Below are 23,319 nucleotides of genomic sequence, written 5' to 3'. Positions count from 1 at the left end.
ATAAAGGACGAGGGTTGAATGAATTCACTCTTTGTCTCTCCAAAGATGTCATTCCTCTCTCCTACAGCCTCGATTACAACTAGATGCAAATGACCGACTGTGCAAATTAGGTGATGATGTGATATAGTAACTTCTATATCACATCATCACCTAATTTGCACAGTCGGTCATTTGCATCTAGTTGTAAATGACCGACTGTGCAAATGACCGACTGTGCAAATTAGGTGATGATGTGATATAGTAACTTCTATTTTCAGCGGTGGAAATTTCCCTTATTTTTAAACACAAAACTTGACAGGTGTGTTCAGGCTGCTGCTGGTGTAATGGCATGGGGTATTTTCTTGGCACACTTTGGACTCCTTTGTACCAACTGAGCATCCTTTAAATGCCACAGCTTACCTGGATTTTACTGCCGACCATGTTCATCCCTTTATGACCACGGTGTACCCATCTTCTGATGGATGCTTCCAGCAGGATAACACGCCATTTCACAAAGCTCAAATCATGTCAAACATGTTTCATGAACGTGACAATGAGTTCACTGTACTCATATGACTTCCACAGTCACCAGATCTCAATCCAAGAGCACCTTGGAGATGCAGTTGAACAGGAGATTCACATCATGGATGTGCAGCTGACAAATCTGCAGCAATTGTGTAGCTTACCTTCCACCCAGACACTTTCAAAATTTGTGAGCTCAGGCTATAAGGAAGAGGTTTAGGATAGCCTGCTTTCAAATTCAGCAACATTAAGATGTTCAGTGTTTCTAAAGTTAGTCTAAGGAATAACTATTGTATTAAAATATTGTGATTGTACAGGGATAGATAAATCAGTGATAATTCTGAAGCTTTTAATATTTCGACACAATTTTTAAAAAAAAATCCAAATGTTGCAAAAACAATAAGAATTGCTGCTACCTAACCAAAGATATATACCGCTTGTCTTAAATTATTTCAATAGCCAAAATATTAGAAACATTTCTAAGTGTACTAACTGCTCAACAGGGCTAAAAAGCTGAACACTGCAAACATATTATAACAAGCAATGATTTATTGCATAGTTGCAAAATGCATGAGGCTGCATGACAGTCTATAAAAAGTTACTTATGGCGGTTCGAATGATTTACAGTTCTTAAGGTCTTTTACAAAGAACACCAACTCAATTATAAATGATATACCACCCTCTGATGTCATCTGGGACTTTTTGTGCCCTTCATTTCCTGATTGCCTTTTCCATGTTCTGCATCAATCAGGCAGCATTGGCTTATTTGTATAAGTTCATCTAGTAGGGCTTCCACCACAAACACAAATGTGATCCTATACCCCCCGAAAAAAAAAAATCATATTTGCTACAAAGGTTTGGGAAAAATTCTTATTATTTTTAATCATTAATACTGATTGGGGACACATCTGGCAGCACAGCAGATTTTTTCTGTGTCTTTTTTGCTACTGAGTCACTGTCTGAGTCTTCATCTTCCTCTTCTTCATCATCATAATCATCATCACTGTCCAAGCCATCCATGTCTTTCTTCCCCTGTTGACACCCATTCTTTCTGTGTTCGTCAGCTTCTTGCTCTTTTATCTCCAGATGTGAGTTAACCCTACACAGGAAAGAAAAACAAGTGCTCAGTGCAATGTTCAGGCCGAAGTATGGGTTGTAATGTAGCTTACTGTCCACAAGATGGCAGACTTACAGCAGGTTTTATTTTTGCCTTTTAGGATAAACTATGCCAAGATTATTTTTATGAAAAGCACTCTGTTATCCTGTCTCTTTAAGAAGCTAACACAACACTGCATTCTGAAAAATTAAGTCATTGCCAATCACACACTTTCCAGATGGTGTTGCATAGTTGATCAAAATCTGATGAAACTTTTCTGCATTCATAATTCCATCAATTCTGACAAGATCCTCAACACCACTGGCTGAAATGCAGCCCCAAACCATGGCAGAGCCTCCACTGTATTTCACAGATGGCTGTAGACACTCTCTCTGTTGCATCGCTCCCCTGACCTGATAAATATTTGAACCAAAATTTTCAAATTTGGATTCATCACTTCATTTTCAGTCCAGTTCTTGCCAGATGCATCTCTCAGGTCCTGTGTCAGGTCTTTGCTGCATTTTTATTCTCTTTTCTTAAGGACATGGTTTTCAGATACTATTCATCTGCTGTACATAGTTTGTTTTTTTTTTAGGCCTGCTGCTTCTTCTTTTGCCCTCCACTTGTCCACTTTCCTCAAATTCTGTAATTGCACACCACACTGAAATGTGGAACATTTTTGGCTAATAGTTCTTTAGGAATCCCCTTGTTGGTGCAAAAATATTATTTTATGCCTGTTAAAGTGCATAATCTATTGGCATATTTTGTAAATTCAGCTAAAGAAGTGGGAATTATATGATTTTATGACAGGCTACTAGTAACAAAGTGTCTAAAGATATAATTTGTTCTTTAACAAGTTGTCATTTTTGTGCAGACACAACACTGAGTTAGGTGCCTTTTTTTATGCTCGAATGATTAATAGATCAGTGTTAAGTGGCTTAAGAAGCAAGAAAAAACATTTCTCTGAAAATGACCAGGTACAAGAACTGGATGGAAAATAAGTGAAAAAGCAGCCAATGTCCAAAGAAAAACTTTGAAAGACCTTCAGAAAGCCTGGAGAATTATTCCTCGAGACCACTTTAAAAATGACAAGATAGTCTCTTTTTGGAAGCAAACTCTAAAGAAATGAGGGGTGGCTCAAGGCTTCATATAGTACTGTAAGGACAAAACACAAGCCAACTTATCCACTTACGGAATAACAATGTCCTCCTTCTTCCCACACTTGCAGCAGATCTCTAACTGAAGAGAGCAGGGCTTACAAATGATGTGATACGCATCTTTTACTGTCTTCTGAGAGCACTTGACACTGTAAAAAAGAAAACAGCAGATACCTTGGATTACTTTGGACAGTGCATTTAGCTTGCCACCTAAAATGACGCATGCATGTGTTGGACAGATTATTCTTGGTGTGCATTTTCATGTGCAGCTGTAAGAACCATGTACTGACACAAAAGTCTGCAGTACTTAAGTATACTTACCACTTTCTAGGCTGTGTTAGTGGCTTGTATTTGTTGTACTTAACTTTCCACTCAAGAACACCCTTACAGTGTTGACAAAGCCCATCATGGATCTTTGAATTTGCTTTCTACAATTAAGATTACAAAAGCAAAGAGAATGTTTAAATATTATGTGTATGACAAAACAAGAGCTTTTAAGAACAGGTTTCACAGGAAATGACAGGAAGGAAAAAGTATGCACTACTTACAGTCTCAGCCTTTCACAAATAATGTATATTTTCATTAAAAGTTTAACTTCCCTCATATATACACACAGAGCACTGATTAAGCAGTGGGGTCAATCCATCTCAGAGCACCTTGGGCCTTGTGCTCCACCATCTCCAATGTGCCCCAAATTTTTGGTCTTTATTTCACACTTTGAAATCTGTGGCAATGTTTGAACATGAATATCTCAAAAACTATTTTAGATAAAAGTCCAACATTTTCACTGGCCTCTCTATAATTTGGGACAGATAACAACAAAAAAATATGAAGAATACAATATGAAGAAAAAAAAATCAAGCAGTCCTGTACAGTCCCATATTTGAGAGCAGACTAAAAAAAAAAAAAAAAAAAAAAAACTCACATTGCAAAAGACCATTAGAGACAATTTCTGAATGATATACAGTTGAATATTTCGTTTTCAAAGATCTTGAAGAGTATTTGATACATGAAGCTAAAATTTCACAGCAATAATATATATATCCAAACTTTGAACATAACATAATTTGTTATATTCAATATTTCATTCAATGTTCAAAATGCAATACAAACCTAAATAAAATCTTAGCTCAACAAAGCTACTACTTGACATGACACACCTTCACTTGTGTAGTCGCCCCGTACTTGTCGTTTTTGAAGGCAGTGGTGTTTTGATGCTTCTGGCCCCGAGATCGAGCCAAATTACCCCTCTGAGAACTCATTTTATAAAGACCGTTAAGACATACACGTTATACGGATACACAAACTAAACAACCATGCCACCGAGCGAAAGCACTAACCCGGAAGAGGAAAGACGACGTCATGAAACCATGAAACGTCACTGTGGTCAACGCGAACCGTCTACTTTTTTTTTTTTTAAGTGGTTAAAATAATATAATAATAATAATGTATTTTATTTTTAAAAAATTCTGATTCTCTTTTTACATTTACAAACACATTTAATAAAGATAGCTTACCAATGACGTCACCCAGTAGCGCTTTAGAAACACCTTGGTCATCGCTGATTGGACGGGGCCTTTCAATAGTAATATCCGATTGGTTTTCAATCTAAAAAAAAAAAATTAGGCCTATACTCTGCGGCGTCTCGAAGGACCTCCCATACATAGCATTGTCATTGGTGGAGTTGTATCAACCTGTTTTGTCATTGGTCCACAGAGCTGTCAATGAAAGCCTTTTCTTCCACCAGCCAAGATAACAAGCAGGGCGATTTTCACGGCGAAAGCAGTGATGTGTCGGAGGCAGGTGATACTGCTGTGAATTGTTTGGTAAGCCACACGGGCGCGTTTACGAGACTTCAGTGAATTTTAATCCGTTATCCACCAATGCCACTGTCGTGCTTTATAAGCTTGAACGTTTCGAAGGAGTCCCTGTCGTTACCGTTCAGGACCGTACGTTGAGAAAACCATAAGGAGGAAAAATAAAGGAAACGACAGTTTAGAAGGCTGTGTGGTCCGGAGGACGAAGCTGCCAGCTAATACTAATTGAGAGCTGTGGAGCCAATAAGGATAGTACACACTCAAACTGACATCGCTAACCGAGGATAATCTGGTAAGGGATAAACTCGACAAGCTCCTGGTGTCGAGAAGATAAGTTAGTTGGCTTGGTGCGAAGATATCTCCAGACTACGGCGACGTCTGCCAGTACTTTCACCTTTAAAAACAAAAGAAAAAAAAAAAAAAGCAAAACAAACGTCCAGCCGCCGTCCAGGTAAGGGAAGGTTTTTTTTGCTTGGGAACACACGGGCACTTGGTCCACCATACTTCAGTTAATTGCAGCCGCTATAAATTAAGCCCTCACAAATAGCCTGGTGCAGCTGTAATCTCACTGAACACATTGCTACATCCACCACCATTTTACAGTAAATCGCTGCGGGGCTCCGTTCAGCCTGAGCTTGATAGATTATGGACTTTGTGGTGGGAATGTGGGAAGCAAATGGGCTTCCCTGTCATCCTCACCCTCAGTCATCTTTGGTACAGCCATTTATTTACCCAAGTATCACACAGACAGTTCACCTGCGTGTAGTCAAGTTGAATCGAGTGATTTCCAACAGTTATTTAGCATCATTTCTTAAGACTATTCCAAAACGAATCAATTACGAGATTTGTGAAAATGTCAGGCAGAAATGTACCTCTGTAAAGCTGTTAAGTACTGTGCTGGTCAGGGGAGCTACTCCCAAAGGAAAGGCAACCCATCGCGCATTGTCATAATCTAATATTAGGAAACAATTTCTTCCTGCTTAGTTAAAATAAGTCACATTATAAAGCTATACTACTGCCTACGGCCAGTTGGAGAATTGCTTCAAAAATGGCATTCCTGGAGGACATTTTGACCAGGCGGCTTATGTTTCACCAAAAGGAGCTATGCTGACATCACTGCTGCCAGGATGCTGCAGTAGTTTCAAAGTAGCTGGAATATCTTAAGAGGTAACCTAAGGTAGGGAGAGACAAAAAAGGCTTTCGAGTTAATTCTCTCTGAGTGACTGTGAAGCCTCAAGGCAGACACGGAGAGAAAAATCTTTCGGCGAGGGTCATCTGTCTTTAAAATCCTGGCTCGAGAGAGCCCTGCATTCTGGAGAGAGGGTTTGTTTAGTGTAATTTAAAAAGGGAAAAAAAAAAAAAAAAGAGCAGCCTGACTATAGCCCCCAGTCCAAGAAATTCCCTGCTTTGCTTAACAGACAGTTGTTTATGTAGAAAAACATCATTTAAAAACTCTAGCACAGATTTGCTTTTCCTTGTGATCAGTCTGTGTTGGCATGTCTGTGTGCTCTGTTGTCTCCCTCATTTCTGTTTTAACCATTTTTACTTTCCCTGTTACAGCATTTCGAGGATGAACCACCTATCTCTCAGTGAGCTGTGTTGCCTGTTCTGCTGTCCACCGTGCCCCAGCAAGATTGCTTCTAAGCTGGCCTTCCTGCCCCCCGAACCAACCTACAGCCTCATGTGTGACGAGAGCGGTGGCCGATGGACGCTGCACCTCTCCGAACGTGCTGACTGGCAGTACTCAGCCCGTGAGAAGGAGGCCATTGAGTGTTTCATGACACGCACCTCAAGAGGGAACCGAATTGCCTGCATGTTTGTCCGCTGCTCACCCAGCGCCCGGTATACTCTGTTATTCTCCCATGGTAATGCAGTGGACTTGGGCCAGATGAGCAGCTTCTACATTGGCCTTGGTTCCCGGATCAACTGCAACGTCTTCTCCTACGACTACTCGGGTTACGGGGCCAGTTCTGGGAAACCCTCAGAGAAGAACCTGTACGCTGATGTAGATGCTGCCTGGCAGGCACTCCGATCACGGTAATGAAACATAATAATGGATAGATAAGTAGCATTAAATGAAGTGATATTAGAATAGTTGAATAGTACACAGATCCTGTAAGTGATTTATTAAGGGATGAAAGCCCAAATCTCACAGCTATAGCTCCTGCAGTCACTCAAAACCAGCTTATTAGTGATGGCATGTATACTGGTTTAGAAATAAACCTAAATGGCCATTTAGATGTCCCATGACAAACAAGAACAAGTTAAAGCCAATGAACTTTTCGTAAGCAAGTCAAATTCCCACAATACTTGAAATGATTGATTTTTAGCTAAAGAATCTTAAGTTGAAAGGGAAGTGACCCAACACAGAAATACTATAAATAAAAAAATTCCCATACAGTGTATGATGGTAATTTTTAAAACCTTCATAGTCATATTAATAGTTCATGTTTTGGCTGACAGCTTTGTATTGCTAGTGGAAAAATTGTGAATAACAGCAGTGTGAACCTTTCTTGTTTCTGTTATGCTGTAAATGCATATATGGGGGCATTTTATAAAGCGTTAAATGATGAGGCTCTCTGAAAGAAACAGATGATTTAGATCGACAGAAAAACTTCTGAAGGAGCTGGCAGAGGGATGACTACTTAACAGAACTTTATGAAATCACGAGTGATGATGATGAGGAATTGCTTTAGTGGGAATGACATGATGTTCTCGTAGGCAAGGAAGCGTGGTTTCTGTGATGATGATGCTGGCCCCTCCCCATATGTAGGTGGGAGCGGGTGTTCTGCTGCATGTGTTTGCTCTGTAGGCTGTCAACAGACAGATAATTATTGGCTGTTTTTAAGCCTCTGCTGATTGGAAACTGGTATCTGTTTTTCCCAGTTGATGAAAACCTACTCATTCAGGGCTTCCTGTTGTCTCGTGGTTTTGAAGTGCACATGGCCCAGCAGGTATTCAGTTTGCAGTCGAAGTTTTGTTCTGTTACAATTCACTAGTTCTTAAAATCAGACTTCTTTGTCATTGATTTATAAAAGGGGCAGTATGAAGAACTTAAGTCCTAAATCACTGGTAGTCTGTCTGGCCTTTAAAGCCATGAATAGCTACGTACTGCAGGTGTGAACGCTTGTTCAGCTTCAGTTCCTTCCCACAGATAAGATCATCTTACATGTAAGCAGCACTTATCAGTTTGTCTGACCCTGTGGCCTTCTCTTCCTTCCATCTGTGCTTAAGGACGTCTGCTTATTGTCTTCGACCATCTCGTCATCTCCTCCTTTTGTCCTTTGTATCAGCACAGACATTGTGCTTAAAGTCTCTGGGTTTGCCAGGAGAGCGTCTGAATCCCCACAAGCATATCGTACAAGTAGTGCTGTAAAATTTTAGACATCTATTAGGAAAGTGTTGGAAAAAGGAATTAAAAATAACGCTTAGTAGCAGTGCTGCCTATGCATACAGGACAGCAGCTTTTTCTCCATAAACAAGAAAACAAACATCCACTCACCTGCTGTGATGAAACAGGATGTGGAGGGTGTGTGTGTGTGGGTGTGTGAGTACTATGCCCATCATATCTGTGATGACTTGTTTGTGTGGGCGAAGGGAAAGACAAAATTTCATCCAGTGGGACTGCTTGTCTGTATATTTCCTGCTTGAAGACAAATTATTAAGAGAGCAGATGGGGAGTGTTCACTGAGAAATACTAAAGACACGAGACAAAATGATGCAGATCAGTCTTAAACAGTTTTTAAGTGCAGAGTGCTCCTCCTCTGTCAGTGTTAGTGTGGGTGTATGTTCTTTCTGTAGTAAATGAAGGTGTTGGACTGCAGAGGTTTAAAGTGCTGATAACACTGGCAAGAGCCAATGGCAAGAAAATGTTACTGTATTAGCTGCTGACTTTTGCTGTGAACCTCCCTGAGCACTTTCACAGAAACTAATGACTGGGCTTCTGTAAATGAGGACCTTTTACATAAGGAAGCTATCGAGTTTAACTAGAAACTTGACTGTAAGGCTTCTGCATATAAGACGTAGGCCACTGCCGTGAAGAAGAAGAACCTGCTTTTCTGGTGGGTTAATAACGCACGTCTGTGTGTGTATAGAATCAGTGACTTTCTTTTGTTTAAGAAGTTCAGTACCCTCAGAAAGCCTGTTGAAATGGGCCGATTGCTTGTGATGTACTACTGCTGCGTCCCACTTTCTTAACATCACACTGACCACTACACCCAGTTCACACTAACTGTAAGGTTACCAGAATGGTAACAAGTTAGCTGATGCCTTTCTCTGTATATGTGCTAAAGCTGTGCCTAAAGATCACATTTTTATCAGCTCGATAATTGTTTTTTTTTTTTTTTTTTCCGTATAGAATGTAACTGATTATTAACTAATATTTAACCCCAAAATAAATCATTTTCATTTCACTGCTGTCTTATGATTATGATGTTTTTTTTTTTTGTTTTGTTTTGTTTTGTTTTTTTTAATTAAATATCTGATTTGGAAAAAGATTGCTGTGATACATGATGGATTTTAATCACTGAATCCCACGACATCTCTAACTAATTTTTCATGTTTTCCCATCTATTTTAACAAAACCCATCTAGTTTACACTTGTAAAATTACTAGAACTGTAGCTGTAATAGGATGCAGATTCAAGATTTTGTCAGTTGAATAGCTGACTGACTCCCTTACTGTGCCCTCTGCTTGCCTCAGTACCATGGGTACAGAGCTTTCTCCCACTCTGCTGCCCAAATCAGGATCTCTCTCAAACCAGACACCCTCATTATTGACTCTCTTCCTGCGTTCAAATCGTGACTCAAAACTCATCTGTTCAGGACAGCCTTCCCGCATTAGTTTCTTTGGCCATTTTTATTAAATTTTATTTCTTGTTCTGTGCTTTTATGTATTGTCTGTGATTTTTATCTTTTTATCTACCTGTGTAAAGTGTCCTTGGGTGCCTAGAAAGGTGCTTACAAATAAAATGTATTATTATTATTTCATAACTCGCTCAGCTCCATATTTAACACCTTCAGGCCACCTAAATGTTTGTACTTCGCTTACTACTATCATGTATTACCAGTGAGTCAATGGAAGCAAGACGTTAGTGTCAAATACAATTTCACATGTCTTAGTAGGTTAATTTTGGAAGAAGCATCCTCAAGATCACATGAGAGCCTTTTAGGAAGAAGGAAATAATGTTGTTTTCAGAAGGCTTAACCTTGCGGGTGTACTGGGTATCTCGTGCCTTGTAGTCACATGGTTAGCAGTCCCACAGCAGAATTAGACTACATTACCCATGGCTCTTGAAATAAAGACAAGTTGAACAGGGTTAGATGACTTGTTCTCTTAGTTCCATGCTCTACACAGGTGTTATGCATGCACATATTTGGGATTATTCTATTGGTCCTAATAATGGTCAGGTTCAGAGTCTCTAAGAAAGCTCTATGTACCATAACGGCCAGTGTTCAGGAATAATTCATGTGGCAATTCAGGGATTTAGCTTTTGAATGTTTTTGTTCTTAGGAAATTCACTCTGTGTGTACAAGGCGAACTGTAATGTTTTTTTTTTTTTTTTTTGTTTTTTTTGTTTTTTTTGTCTTCCATGTCAAGGGCAGTGTAGACTGTGTGTGTGTGTGTGTGTGTGTGTGTGTGTGTGTGTGTGTGTGTGGTATAGCTGCTTTGAGCTGCTCCCTTGTCTCAAGGGGTCGCCACAGCAGGTTGCTGTTACAAGGCAGTAATCTCTATCTGGATAATAACATCAGAAATACCTGTATCAAAGTGCATTCTCTTTATTGCTGATCTGAGTGCTAATTAGTTGGGCAGTGTTGACTGACTTGTCAAGATGGTGTGTCCCACGTCACTTGAAGCAATGTGGCTGATTGAGCTTTCATTCTTTCCATTGTTATGCTAACATTGCTGCACCTACGTGTAGCGCTCGTCAAGTTTTCTTGCTTTAGCAGGAAGAGGCAGAGTTGGAGGATGTTTCACCTTGTGGGAGTAAGAATGTGGTTGTGCCAGGGTTTTTCCTAGCTCTGCATGGGTCTCTGGAAGGTAACTACGCACTCAAGCACATTTCGCCTGCGTGTATTTAAAAAGGAGTCCATAAACCCTTATTTGACAGAAATCAATGTGATTTTGTTATTTTAACTTTTTCAGTAAAGAAAAATGTCTATTTTTGCTTGAGTAAATGAAACCCCAATTAACAGAGAAAATATTTTAATGAATGCTGGTGATTTTCCGGCTGGCGAAAACCTCACTCCTGACTGAGAAATCAGACTCTGTGTGAGCCTCACTGCTTACAGTGCTGTCTAGCTGATCCAATCACATTCTGTAGTCACAAATCATTCATAAAATCTACAACTATGTTGCACACACACAATACAAATAAAACCATAGGTTAGCTTGTCAAGTCTGTTTTGCATGTTATTTTTGGCTAAACCAAATGACATTGCAATAAAGGTAGCAATAGAGTAATAAAGGTAACCACACATTTTAAATGGATGTGTGGCTGTCATTCTCTCACTAGCTCTGCTCTTTTGCCTGTTACATTTTATATAGCTATATATATTATGTAAATAATCCCACTATCAGAAGTCTAACAGCATGCTACCTTTGTTTTGGATGGCAATATTTGGTTAATGTCCTGTAGGCCTTCTATTTTGTGCTGCATAAGGTCAGCATTCAGTTCTTTCAGTAATTTGCTACAGTACATTGCATTTACTCCTAAAGAAATCACCTTCATTTTTGTACTTCATTATTTTCTTCCACAGAATATGATGGTATTTAAAAGATTTTTAACTACCACTCAGGGCTACTTGCTTGCTGATCACTGATGGAATTAACTCTGGGAGTTTAGCACTTATTTGTGAGAACTAAATGGTAAATGGACTGGTTCTTGTATAGAGCTTTATACAACATGCCTCATTCACCCCCATATATATCTCTTTCTCTCAGCTGTCTCTGCGTGATCTTGAGGGTGGTGCCACATTCGTAATTGACTGCCTATGTGACAGAGCGTACAACTCAGCCTTTAGACCTAGCTGAACATGAATTGACTAGATGGTATTATCACATCAAAAGCCCACTCTGCATGGCCTCACATTAGTCGGTTGCCTACAACCCTCGTGCTTGTCTCTCACGAGATCAGGCCTCCAGCTTTAAGAAGATAACTGCTTTCATCTCTAGCAGTGTATTTTTTTTTTTTTTTTTCTCCTCTCCCTTTTCTGACTAAATTTTTGAACACACTAGAACCCGACACTTGGAGCGCTTCTTGTTTTGTTTTTGTTTTTTCTGTCATTCAGTGTCTTTAACCATATGATTCAGCAGTGTGCAAATTTGCCACCTCTTGAGTATTCACTTACTCGTGTAGGCTGCTTTCACTTTGCTGTAGTCAGATGACAGAGGGCGGCCACCTGTCATTTTGCTGACAGTGTAAGCACAACCACACAGCTCTGTCCACCAACACACTCCTGTTCCACAGTGGATGAGGCACTCCCTTCACCTGAGCAGGGAGTGGGTCGGACGATGTGAGTGAGCAGAGTTGTACTCTCTCACTAATGGGTGAATGATAAGGATTCTACAAATGCGAAATCAAGCCAAACAGTAATCCAGTTAATTAAGAGTGTGTGTGTGTGTGTGTGTGTGTGTGTGTGTGTGTGTGTGTGTGTGTGTGTGTGTGTGTGTCTTTTAAAAATATGGAATGGCATTGTATCATTTTTTTCTCAGAAGTCGAAGCATGCCGGCAGTCAATCCTACTAGTCTAATATTGAGTGGTAGCCTAGCAACCGATGCCTGAGTTTTCAGACTGAGGTCTTCCCACAGTGTGGCCAATAAAAACAAATGAGAGAAACTCACTTCCTTGCCAATTGTCTTATTGATCCAAGTTGTAAACACTATCCATCTTCTTGGAAATTGAATGGAGGAGAGAATTTCCCAAACGTTATGCAGGGAAGCGGCTCGACACTTTTGGTTGTTTACTTTTCTTACCTTTTTAAATGTCAGGGGTTGCCTAGTGATAAAAGCCTGCTTTATCTATGAAGTCATTTGGGTGGAGTTTGATCACTCACCTGACTGTTCTCTTTAGCACACAATCGAAACAAATTGTTAATACTGTGCTCACATACTAATGGACTTTCATTTTCAGTGACTTCAAGCCACATCACCCCTATATACTTGTACACAAAGTGTAATAATGGATCATTGAGCATTTCAGTGAAGAATTTCCCTGCTGCAGTGCAGATGGTACTCTAATCTGTTAAAAATTACTGTACATATGCTCAGGAAGTCCTGCACATATGTTGGTGATGGTGACGGCTGTCGAAGGAGAGTATTTTTAGTCTTCAATGCGCAAGAGGTGGGTGGTCAAGTGGGAGTGAGACACAATAGGGGAATGAGGGAGGACGTGATGCATAAGATTGGATTTGTGTCAAGAGACTAAATTAATGAAGGTTTGGGGGATATGTGTAACTTGGGAGAAGTAAATGCAGTGGACTATATTGTAAAACAATTGCTGGCTGCTCCTGAGTGGGATGCAGAGTATGTGGACCAAATAAAAAGGCTGGGGAGCAGTCCACCTAGTTATCACCTTAGTGTTCATAAGCCTGGGCAGCACGATGGCGCAATGTTTAGCACTGTCGCTTCAAAGCAAGACATGCCTGGTTTGAAGTCACCACCAGCCTGAGGGCTTTCTGTGTGGAGTTTGCATGGTCTCATCCCATTTGCATGGGCCCTCCCTGAGTACTCTGGCTTCCTTCAGCAGTCCCAAGACATGCATGTTGGGTTAGCTGGTGATTCTAAATTGACCATAGGTGTGATTGTGAGTATGAATTGTTACCTCTCTGTGTTGGCCCTGTGATAGAGCCTTTCAGGGTGTTCACTGCCTTTTGCCCAGTGACATCTGTGATGGCGCCATTAATGCTGACCAATGTATACAAATTTGTATATACATTTTACACTTAAAACCAAACCTACTGCTCTCCTCAGTTTCTAGATGCTTACAGGGTTGTTCCAAGAAAAGCTGATGCTGCCCCAGCTTTTTTTTTTTTTTTTTTTTTTTAAATGTGTTAAAATTGATTTCTCAGAATTATTTGCCTTTTAACAGCCTTTGAAGTATAAGAGTAGATTGTACTTAAAGTCCCATGCCTTCAAGCTCTGTAATTACTTTCCTAATCTGTGAACAGGTTTTGCATTTAAGCTGTAGAATTTGTAGATGAGGGACAAGATTTTTGGTAACTTGTCAGAATTGTAGTGACTAATCACTTTTAAGTGGGCTTTGGCCCTAAGCATATGTATGGTTGGTGTTGGAGTAAAAGAGGAATTGCATTTGCTGTAATTCAGCCTTGAAACCATGGCCATCACATTTGCACACAGTGAGTCAGTGAGGTCAGAACAAGAAGTTGTGGTCCAGTTATCTGCTGGCTACACCGGAAGCCCTGAAAACTGACCATTTCCCTTAGAGTTTAAGCCAGCTGTCTTGCTGGCTTGACGGGTCTTGTTACCTACCTTACATGTTTTTGTTTGCTAACCTTAAAATTTAAAGCTAAATGAACTTAACAAGACAGAAGTTATCAAAAATTCTCTTCAGCCAAGTTGATTATTATTGAGCATTATAATAGCTTTTGGGTTTTGAGAAATAGTTTTTCTACAAACCCGACTGGGGGGAATAATATTTTGGTTATAGTGAGCATTTCTTTAGTGTAGTGAAAATTATTAAATTGCACTATTCTTAAAGTAGTAAACCATGGTGGCATTTACTTGTAAAAGGTCTCAAAGCAGTTTGAGGCATTTTTATTTATTTATTTATTAGAAGCTGTCACTTTAGAAAGGGCAGTGTCATTTTTCTACAGTTTCTAGAGATTTGACATTATGTTCTTTTCCTTAAAATTCTTGTTACCTAACCAGCTACATTGTGTTGTATAACCGAGATAGGCTTTCATTCCTTGAATTGTGTACATTGCAGGCAACCGACTGTCAGTTAATGGTGCTGTTAATCCCATAGCATCAGCCTGTGCTAACACGTTTCCCATGCCGTGCCAATTTTTTCACCCCTATTTATACTGGGTGAAGACCAGCTGACAAACCAATAATAAACAGTTCCTATATTCCTGCTCATGACTGTCTGCAAGCTAGACTTTGTGTGTGTCTGTGTGGACGTGTACATATTTAATAGATCAGCCTGCATTTAGTCTTTTACTCTTTATAGCAGCAGCCCTATGTTATTGCAGGTTGTTCTCTTGCAAAGGGTGTAAGTATGATAATGCATCACAGCATTTTAGAGAGCTGCCAGACTTCATGTGTTCATGTATTCACCACAGTGTATTATAGGAGTGCAGCGGTACAGGCTGCAGTGCTAAGTCTCTAATTTTAGTGTTCTGTTGGAGTCCCTAATTTTAATACTAGAGTAGAGCTTTATTTGTCTTGTTGTGACTTTACCATGCATTATCCAGCAGTGCAGCAGCAGAGCCAGTGATGCAGTGTTCTCAGACTAGTTTGCAGGTCGTCAGCAGACTGCTTGCCAGAGTGGGTCACGTTCTCCATAATCAGCTGTGGAATGTCTCCCTTCTTTTTAAAAAAAAAAATTTTTTTCCCCCTTCCATCTTCGTTTCTCCCTCACCCTAAATACATTATCACTGGCTCTTTTGCTCTAATTCACCTTATTTTACTCGAATCCCCCTCCCCTTCTGAATCACAAGATCGTGGTGGTCCTCTCTGTTAAGCTGCATTTAAAAGCAGCAGAAAACCCTATTTATTCAGCGATGGCTTCATCACATCTTGGTGTGCTTGTTTTAGGATGCCCTGTAATCACTGAGTCACTGTAGCATGATGTTTGTACTGATAATAGTGTATGAGTAAGCCTCATTTGGCACACAGGTGTCTGCTTTTGTGTGTGGGTCGGGTGGGGTGGGGTGGGGGGATAAGGGCATGAAAAGAGCCCAATTGGCAGGTTGAATATATTTATTAGATTTGTAAAAAGCACTTGAAGAAAATTAACTTTAACACCAGCTAGTGGATTCCAAAATAAAACATTTGCTCTTGGTTTTGCCAGCTAAGGTTCTTTGTATAATTAACTTAAGGCCTAGCTGGATGCCTGCCAGTGTCTAGATGAGCACACAAAATTTATCCAAATATATCTGGCTCCTGGTTGTGTAAATATCCTGTTCATGATCAGCTTTGTCCTTCTTGTAGGTATGGCATCCGTCCAGAAAATGTGATTGTGTATGGTCAGAGCATTGGCACGGTGCCCTCTGTAGACCTGGCTTCTCGCTATGAGACTGCTGCAGTCATCCTCCACTCCCCGCTCACCTCTGGCATGAGAGTGGCTTTCCCTGACACCAAGAAGACCTACTGCTTTGATGCTTTCCCAAAGTGAGTGGACCGTACGGACAGATGGCAAATGTGAAAGTCAGGCTGAATTTTTCACGCAGCATTTACCAAAAGGCCCACAGCCTCACATGCATCTAAAAACACACTACTGTATGACTGAATGCTTCAAGGAAAAGACGTATAACTAAAGTTTAAAACTGGACTGAGAAATGTAGATGTGACATCATTTCAGGAAGTCTTTTTTTTGTTTGTTTTTTTTGTTTTGTTTTTCTTCCTTCCCAGTTGAGGGGCAATGCTTAATAAAAATCAGATTCAATAGCTCCCCCTGGTGTGTAATCAGTATCAGTAACTTAACAATAACTTAGCATCTAATTTTTATTTTCTTGTCCTATTGTGTATTTTACTTCCCTATTTTTAACACATTGCTGCTTTCTCTTTCTTGCTCCAAAGCATCGACAAGATTTCCAAGGTAACATCGCCAGTACTTGTGATCCATGGAACAGAAGATGAGGTCATTGATTTCTCCCACGGGCTGGCACTATATGAACGCTGCCAGCGCCCAGTGGAGCCTCTCTGGGTGGAAGGGGCCGGACACAATGATGTGGAGCTCTACGGACAGTACCTGGAGAGACTCAAACAGTTTGTTGCACATGAATTAGTCAACTTGTAAAGGAGCTGGAGAAAAAGGGTGGGGGTCGGGGAGAAGAGAACACAGCAGATCTAAGGAGTATGTAAATGAACAAGGGGTTCAACTTTTTCTTCTAATGCAGGTAGAAGTTGTCTGTTGTACTGTCTTCTTAATGGTTGACTCCATCATTTGGGGGGGCTCCCCCCCACCTATGTTGGAGCTCCAGTTTGCCCAGGGCATGCCCACACCGTCCACTCCACATGCTGCAGCTGTGAATTTAGAAGTACCCGTTTTTTGTTTTGTTTTTTTTTGTTGTTGTTGTATGTTTTTTTTTTTTTTTTTTTTTTTAATCATCATGTGTGTGTGTGTGTGTGTGTGTGTGTGTGTGTGTGTGTGTGTGTGTGTGTGTGAGTGAGTGAATAAAAGGGGAAGTTGACATGTGCAGACAACACACCTTGTGTACATGCAATATATGACTGTGTGTGTCTGTGTGCATGTGTGCCACATTTTTGCTGCCTTTTGAAAAGGACGTGGTCCACAGACCACTGAGAAAACAGCCTTTCTTCAAACTGTGCTGGACCAGACTTGTGCTAATACCACTGAACTCCATCTGACTCTGAGGTCAGATTTGGTCCTACACACTGCTGTCACATTATTATTATTATTTTTTTTTTTTTTTTTGGAGTACTGTTATATTTTTTTATATTATACTTAATATTGCACGTATCAGCTGTCACTGAAGAACTGTACAAGACAAACTGACATTGCCTAGCTGTGTTGGTGTTGCCAAATGTGTCGTATATATTGCAGAGACTTAGGAATATGAGGAAGTGTACTTTTACAAGTAATATCTAGAACCATCTCCAAAGCTTCGTTAGTTGTATAAATCCTCCACTTCTCTGTTTAATTTTAAAGTGGTACAGTCTACACAAATACAACACAAGACGAGGCTCAGTCAGCAGCTTAAGTAGCCCGTTGGGTAATTTCCTCACACTGAAACAGTGCTTACATCAGAGTTTAACTTGAAGTATTGTTGGTATAAGATCAGCATAGCTACACTGTAGTTGATGAACTTGGTGGGGTTTTTTTTGTTTGTTTGGTTTTTTTTGTTTTTTTTTTGGGGGGGGGGGGGGGGGGGGGGGGGGGGTAAATTAAATGCTGGGCACTTTTGTTGACAAAATATCTCATCCCTTTTTCTTTTTTTTTTTCCTTTGGAAGTGAGAAGTATTTGCCTACACGTAACTCTTATGAAGCTGAGTGACAGTGTTTTACTTTCTGCCTTTGGGTCTGAAGAGGTCAACTTACATAATGTGTATAGTTACAGATCTCTGCTGTACCCGGATCAGACCTTTCGATCGTCTTTCTCTGAAAAAATAATTGTAAGTGCTGTAACAGAGGTCTTAAACCACTAATGCCAATCAGGAATGATGAACTTTATGAACACAGCTAGTGTTGGTTTTCATGTCAGGTAGAAAAGAGAGGAAAAACAAGGACAGTGCTGTATTTTTAGTCCTTCAAGTACATTTGAGCTGAAAAATCCTCCCAGTAATGTGTTGGATGGTGGGTTGCTGTCAGTGGGAGTGGCTCAGCATTAAAGGCCCACGTCATGGACAGAATGTTTTGCTTTGGTTTTTGTCTTAACTTCATTTCTGTCTGCATGATGTGTCTAATTTTTTTTTTTTTTGGGGGGGGGGGGTCTCTGCTTTTTAATGCTGAGTGAGGCAAAACAATCCCACTAGGCTCTCTTCAGTGCCCCGAAAACCAAATGTCACCGTGCAGCTGCATGCCATGAATTACTTTTTTCTTTTCTTCCGCCCTGTTTTTGGCCTGTATTAGAGTTGCTTAAAAAAAAAAATCTTGATTTATTTTTCTTCAAGGTGTTTTCAGTTCCTGTATTGCACTTAAGCCTGTGTTTAGAAAAGGGGGTCAAATTTTGTTAGTAAATGACAATTAACCAATAAGCCAATGGGTGCTACTGTAAACCTTCAGGTCTGACTAGTTACAGGTTGAGAGGAAGCAAAGAGAGCCCTAGATCAGGACTGGTAACCATCATTTTTCATGATGGTCCATTGTTTTGAAAACTCTCTTCACAGATCATGATTTTTTACTTTTAAATAATGTGTGTACTGGACATGTCCTTTTTTCTTTTTTTTTTTTTTTTTTACCTTTTTTTCTTTGCAGGCTTTTGTCTTCTATTAACATGTTAACTGTATTTCTTCTTACTTCTCTAACTCTTGATATGATGGAGACTGGGCCAACATTTTGGCTTTTCAGGTGACCTTTGTACTGCTCACCTTGACAAGTATCATGTCTGATTAGATTCATTTTGTATAGCATATTTCAATACAGAAAGAACTTGTATGTAAAAACATTATTAAAGTAATTCTAACATGGATAGAGGAAATAAATGGTATTTGAAAAACAATCTAGTTTGTGTTTGAAATTTTGATCCGGACGTGAAGCCTTGAAGGGAATTTTGAATTTTCCCCTCTGCTTTCTGTGTCATCTGTGTTTTGTCTGGCCAGAATTAGACCCAGCAGACTGAAGAGTTTCCTCAGAGGAATTTTAGGAGGTGATCCTTCTTTCAGTCAGGCCTGCTCCATCCCCAGAGCTGGCTAACATCTGGCATTCTATCCTTTTCACTATTTGTGCCTTTGTCAGTCATCTTTCTTGGTGGGTAAGACTAGTCATAAACAGCCTTTTGTCAACATGCCTTTGTGCAGCCCAGCCCCCTTGCCTCACCTCTCCCCAGCCTTCCTGCCTCAAACCCTGGCATACTCCTAACCACTCCTGTATCAAGCTTGGCCTGCACTTCTCCTATTTCTGCCTTAGCGTCTCCTCTTGAAACATTCTGGTTTGTCCTCTCTGTCTCCAGAGTCAGCGCCACCAAACACATTTCCAGTACTGCCCATCCCCTTCCCTGCTTAGCCTCCTGATCAATTTTTGCCTCTGGCCTCCAGATGGGTGTTGCCACCTGTCTTGCTTTTGTCTGTCTCTGTCTCTGGTCATCCACCTGCACACCTTTTGCATGTCTGGATTGCCTGTATGTTCACCAGACCTTCTAAGAAACTGTACTTTTTACCCTGTGTTCCTGCAACTGGGCTATGCCTCTACTTTTCTGCCCTTTGATAATGTTTTTATTTGGTTGAGTTTGTTTCCAGTTGCCAAATTCTGTGTTTTTGTTGGGGGGAAATCCACACCCAATAGCCATTCTTTGATTTGTCTCTTCCAGTTCCCTTTTCCTTCTTCCTGCTTTTCAAATTCTTTCTTCTCCTTCAGTTTCTTATTCTGTTTCTTTTTTTTTGCATCCTTTTTTCTATTGCTTTGCACTCTTCAGTGTTTCCTTCACGTGTAGTTTTTTTTTTTCCCCTCTTTCTCTTGTTCCAGTTGATTTATGTTCTTTCTCTCCTTTCTTTTCCTCTTCTATTTCTGTTCCAATTATTTGCTTTCTCTGGTTCCCTGAGGCACTGACTCATTTGGTATGTGCTCTTTCTGAGGTTAACGTCCCTCCAACAGGCTTCAGGCACTCTGCAGTTTGAGGTCATCCGGGACATGTTCCTGACCACCCTAGTGAAGAGCCAAAATTTTCCTATGTCTAGAATAGTAACTTTGGGCCATGGAACTGGGAAGGAAATCTATAGAAGTGGATTGGTACTGTGGTAGTCCTTAGAATATGTCCATATACAATATACACTGATCAGGCATAACAATGACCACTGACGTGAAGTGAATAATACTGATCATCTCTTCATCATGGCACCTCTTAGTGGGTCGTATATATTGAGGAGCAAGTGAACATTTTGTCCTCAAAGTTGATGTTAGAAGCAGAAAAAATGGGCAAGCGTAAGGATTTGAGTGAGTTTGACAAGGGCCAAATTGTGATGGCTAGATGACTAGGTCAGAGGATCTCCAAAAGTGCAGCTCTTGGGGGGTGTTCCTAGTCTGCATTGTTCAGTAGATATCAACAATGGTCCAAGGAAGGAACAGGGGTGAACCAGCGACAGGGTCATGGGCGGCCAAGGCTCACTGATGCATGTGGGGAATGAAGGCTGCCCTGTGTGGTCTGATCCAACAGACGAGCTACTGTAGCTCAAATTGCTGAAAAAGTTAATGCTGGTTCTGATAGGTGTTGGAACACACAGTGCATCACAGTTTGTTGTGTATGGGGCTGCATAACCACAGACCAGTCAGGGTGCCCATTCTGGCCCCTGTCCACCACAGAAAGTGCCAACAATGGGCAGGTGAGCATCAGAACTGGACCACAGAGCAATGGAAGCAGATGGCCTGATCACGTTTTCTTTTATATCATATGGCTGGTCGGATTATGTGTGTCGCTTACTTGGGGAACACCTAGCACCAGGATGCGCTATGGGAAGAAGGCAGGCCAGTGGAGGCACTGCGATGCTTTGGGCAATGTTCTGCTGTGATCCCTTGGGTCCTGCCATCCATGTGGATGTTACAAGAACAGGAAAAACATGAGGGCTATTGCATATACATATAAAAATGCATAAAAACCACACTTTATGTAGTCCATGCTTTTTATTTCTTAGGTATTTTTGATGGCAGATACACCCCCCCCCCCTCCAACAGATGTTCAGGATCTTATGCTTCCTACCCACCTTTTATATAATCTAGTGATGAGTATAATATAGTACCTTGCTCTCTGCAGTGTTTCTGTGGCTTTGTCACTTTCCCAAGGTCAAAGTGGAGAGATGATATTTCAGAGCAGGTGGAGACTTGATAGTGCTGGAGGGCAAGAAGTTAACTCAGCTGCTTTTGTACAGTGGAGCGTAACAGTAGGATTAAGGGATTAGTTAGATTACAGATAAGAGAAGCTACAGGAGATAATTTGGGGGAAATCCAGTAGTGAAAATATTATGGCCAAACATGGAAATCATCATATTCTTGCTGGCTTTTATACACTGCTCAAAAGTTAAAGAAACACTTTGAAAATACATCAGATGTCAATAGAAAAAAAGAATCGTGCTGTTTTAGGAATTAAACAATGCCACATCATTTGATGGAAATGTAAATTATCAGCCTACAGAGGGTTCAGTTCAAAGACACCCCGAATGTCAAAGTGAAAAACTGATGCAGCAGGCTAGTCCATTTTGCTCAACTCAAAATGGTACTCAGTAGTTTGTATGGCCCCCCACAAGCTTGTCTGAGGTGCAACCTGGCAGCATCGGATGGACTGAAGCATAATGTCCTAGAGGTGTTCTGTTGGATTTAGGTCAGGCAAGCGTGAGGTCAGTCAATTCCTTCATCCTCCAGGCTCTGCCTACATACACCCACCACATGAAACCGGGCATTGTTGTGTACCAGGAGGAACCCAGGACCCACTGTCTGACAGCTGGTCCAAGGATTTCATCCTGACACCTAATGGCAGTCAGGGTGCCGTTGCGTCGCCTGTAGAGGTCTGTACATCCCTCCATCACTGACCCAAACCAGTCATGCTGAACCATGTTACAGACAGCACAGCGTTCTCTACAGCTTTTTCCAAGAACCTTTCATTTCTGTCACGTGCTCAGAGTGAACCTGCTCTCATCTGTGAAAAGCACAAAGTGTGCCAGTGGTGGATCTGCCAATTCTGGTATTCCATGGCAAATGCCAATCGGTCTTCACTGTGCTGGGCAGTGAGCACAGGACCCACTAGAGGACATCAGGCCCTCAGGCCACCCTCATGAAGTCTGTTTCTAATTGTTTGGTCCGAGACATTCACACCAGTTGCCTGCTGGAGGTCATTTTGTAGGGATCTGGCAGTGCTAATCCTGTTCCTCCTTGCACAATAGAGCAGATACCAATTCTACTGATGGGTTAAAGAACTTCTACGGCTCTGTCCAACTCTCCTAGAGTAACTGCCTGTCTCATGGAAACTCCTCCAGTTTTTAATATTTCAGAGTTCAACATTTTCTTTCTTTGTTTTCCTCCTGCCTGCCAAGAAGGGGAAGTAGTAAAAAGCATCTTTTCCTTTTCACCATTGGGTGGCGCTGTGTCCCACGTTTAAGCCCCTCCTCTCTATTTAATACTCCTCCTGGTGTACCCTTCAGTAACTCCTCGGAGAGCCAACAATTTATTTTCTTTAAGTCATAAGAAAGGAACTTGTCAAAATGGTTTAGGTTAGAAATAACATCTCACTATGCGCAGGAGAGAGCCTTAGTGGTAGTTTATGCTAATGCACATTTGCATTTGTATATATTATTTTTGTTAAGGTGCTTTGAAACAGAGCTTTGGCTGTTCATTTTAAAGTGTTTATATATATGTGAATATATTTACTATTATTAGAAATTACTGTCATCTGTTTCAGTCTGTTGGAGTCCTTTTATTTGTCATAAGGGGATGGATTGATTCATGCATACTGTATTGCTGGACACTGTAGCACTGCCTTGCTCTCATCCTTGCTCTCATCCAATGGATGGGCAATAATATTTCTGGGGGCTGGTGCGACAGCCCATGACCCCTCAGCCCTCTTTCACGCTGCAATATTGAATCAACCTCATCACAGAGGGATAAAAGGGAATGCCACATGCACACTTGAATATGGCGTCCCAGTAAACTAGATCATGACTCTTCATAGTCATGATCTAATAACGTTGATTCTGGGCTAAAATCACATGTAAATTATTGTTAAATCCAATTATACAATTTGTATAACGTGATTAGGTCATTCTGTGCGGACGTAATGTGCAGCAAGCAGCAGAGCCTGCCGTATAATGAGTATGATCCATCCTTGCAAAGTAAAGCGATGTCCTTCATTAACAAAACAGCAACAGATCAGTTATCTCCACCTCCGTACTTTCTTATTCAACC

At 40.8% G+C, this 23,319-nt stretch overlaps 2 protein-coding genes across 2 annotated transcripts; one reads left to right on the top strand and one right to left on the bottom strand.

Moving 5' to 3' along the window:
- Positions 1–948: 948 nt before the first annotated feature.
- On the bottom strand, positions 949–4,100 carry c9h9orf85 (chromosome 9 C9orf85 homolog). Its single transcript, XM_030738095.1, has 4 exons — positions 3,915–4,100; positions 3,076–3,182; positions 2,790–2,903; positions 949–1,600 (listed from the first exon to the last, which is right to left on the bottom strand). The coding sequence occupies exons 1-4, from the start codon at positions 4,014–4,016 to the stop codon at positions 1,381–1,383; spliced, it is 543 nt and encodes a 180-aa protein (XP_030593955.1). The 5' UTR covers positions 4,017–4,100; the 3' UTR covers positions 949–1,380.
- A 308-nt stretch (positions 4,101–4,408) lies between these two features.
- LOC115786025 (abhydrolase domain containing 17B, depalmitoylase) lies at positions 4,409–16,793 on the top strand. The gene is made up of 4 exons (XM_030738019.1): positions 4,409–5,022; positions 6,132–6,608; positions 15,744–15,923; positions 16,332–16,793. Exons 2-4 carry the CDS (start codon positions 6,142–6,144, stop codon positions 16,549–16,551), a joined length of 867 nt encoding a protein of 288 aa, XP_030593879.1. The 5' UTR covers positions 4,409–5,022; positions 6,132–6,141; the 3' UTR covers positions 16,552–16,793.
- The last annotated feature ends 6,526 nt before the right edge of the window (positions 16,794–23,319 follow it).

This window comes from Archocentrus centrarchus, chromosome 9, assembly GCF_007364275.1.
Source record: "Archocentrus centrarchus isolate MPI-CPG fArcCen1 chromosome 9, fArcCen1, whole genome shotgun sequence".
Classification (NCBI taxonomy): domain Eukaryota; kingdom Metazoa; phylum Chordata; class Actinopteri; order Cichliformes; family Cichlidae; genus Archocentrus; species Archocentrus centrarchus.
This window is presented reverse-complemented; position numbering and strand designations above follow the sequence as displayed.

Bases quoted from the DNA above. Each gene is read 5' to 3' on its own strand.
- c9h9orf85 (XM_030738095.1), bottom strand. From the start codon at position 4,016: ATGAGTTCTCAGAGGGGTAATTTGGCTCGATCTCGGGGCCAGAAGCAT. The intron at 3,183-3,914 runs GTGTGTCATGTC...TCTTAATTGTAG, and splicing joins GGGCGACTACACAAGTGAAG to AAAGCAAATTCAAAGATCCA. The intron at 2,904-3,075 runs GTAAGTATACTT...TCTTTTTTACAG, and splicing joins CTAACACAGCCTAGAAAGTG to TGTCAAGTGCTCTCAGAAGA.
- LOC115786025 (XM_030738019.1), top strand. From the start codon at position 6,142: ATGAACCACCTATCTCTCAGTGAGCTGTGTTGCCTGTTCTGCTGTCCA. The intron at 6,609-15,743 runs GTAATGAAACAT...TCCTTCTTGTAG, and splicing joins TGGCAGGCACTCCGATCACG to GTATGGCATCCGTCCAGAAA. The intron at 15,924-16,331 runs GTGAGTGGACCG...CTTGCTCCAAAG, and splicing joins TGCTTTGATGCTTTCCCAAA to CATCGACAAGATTTCCAAGG.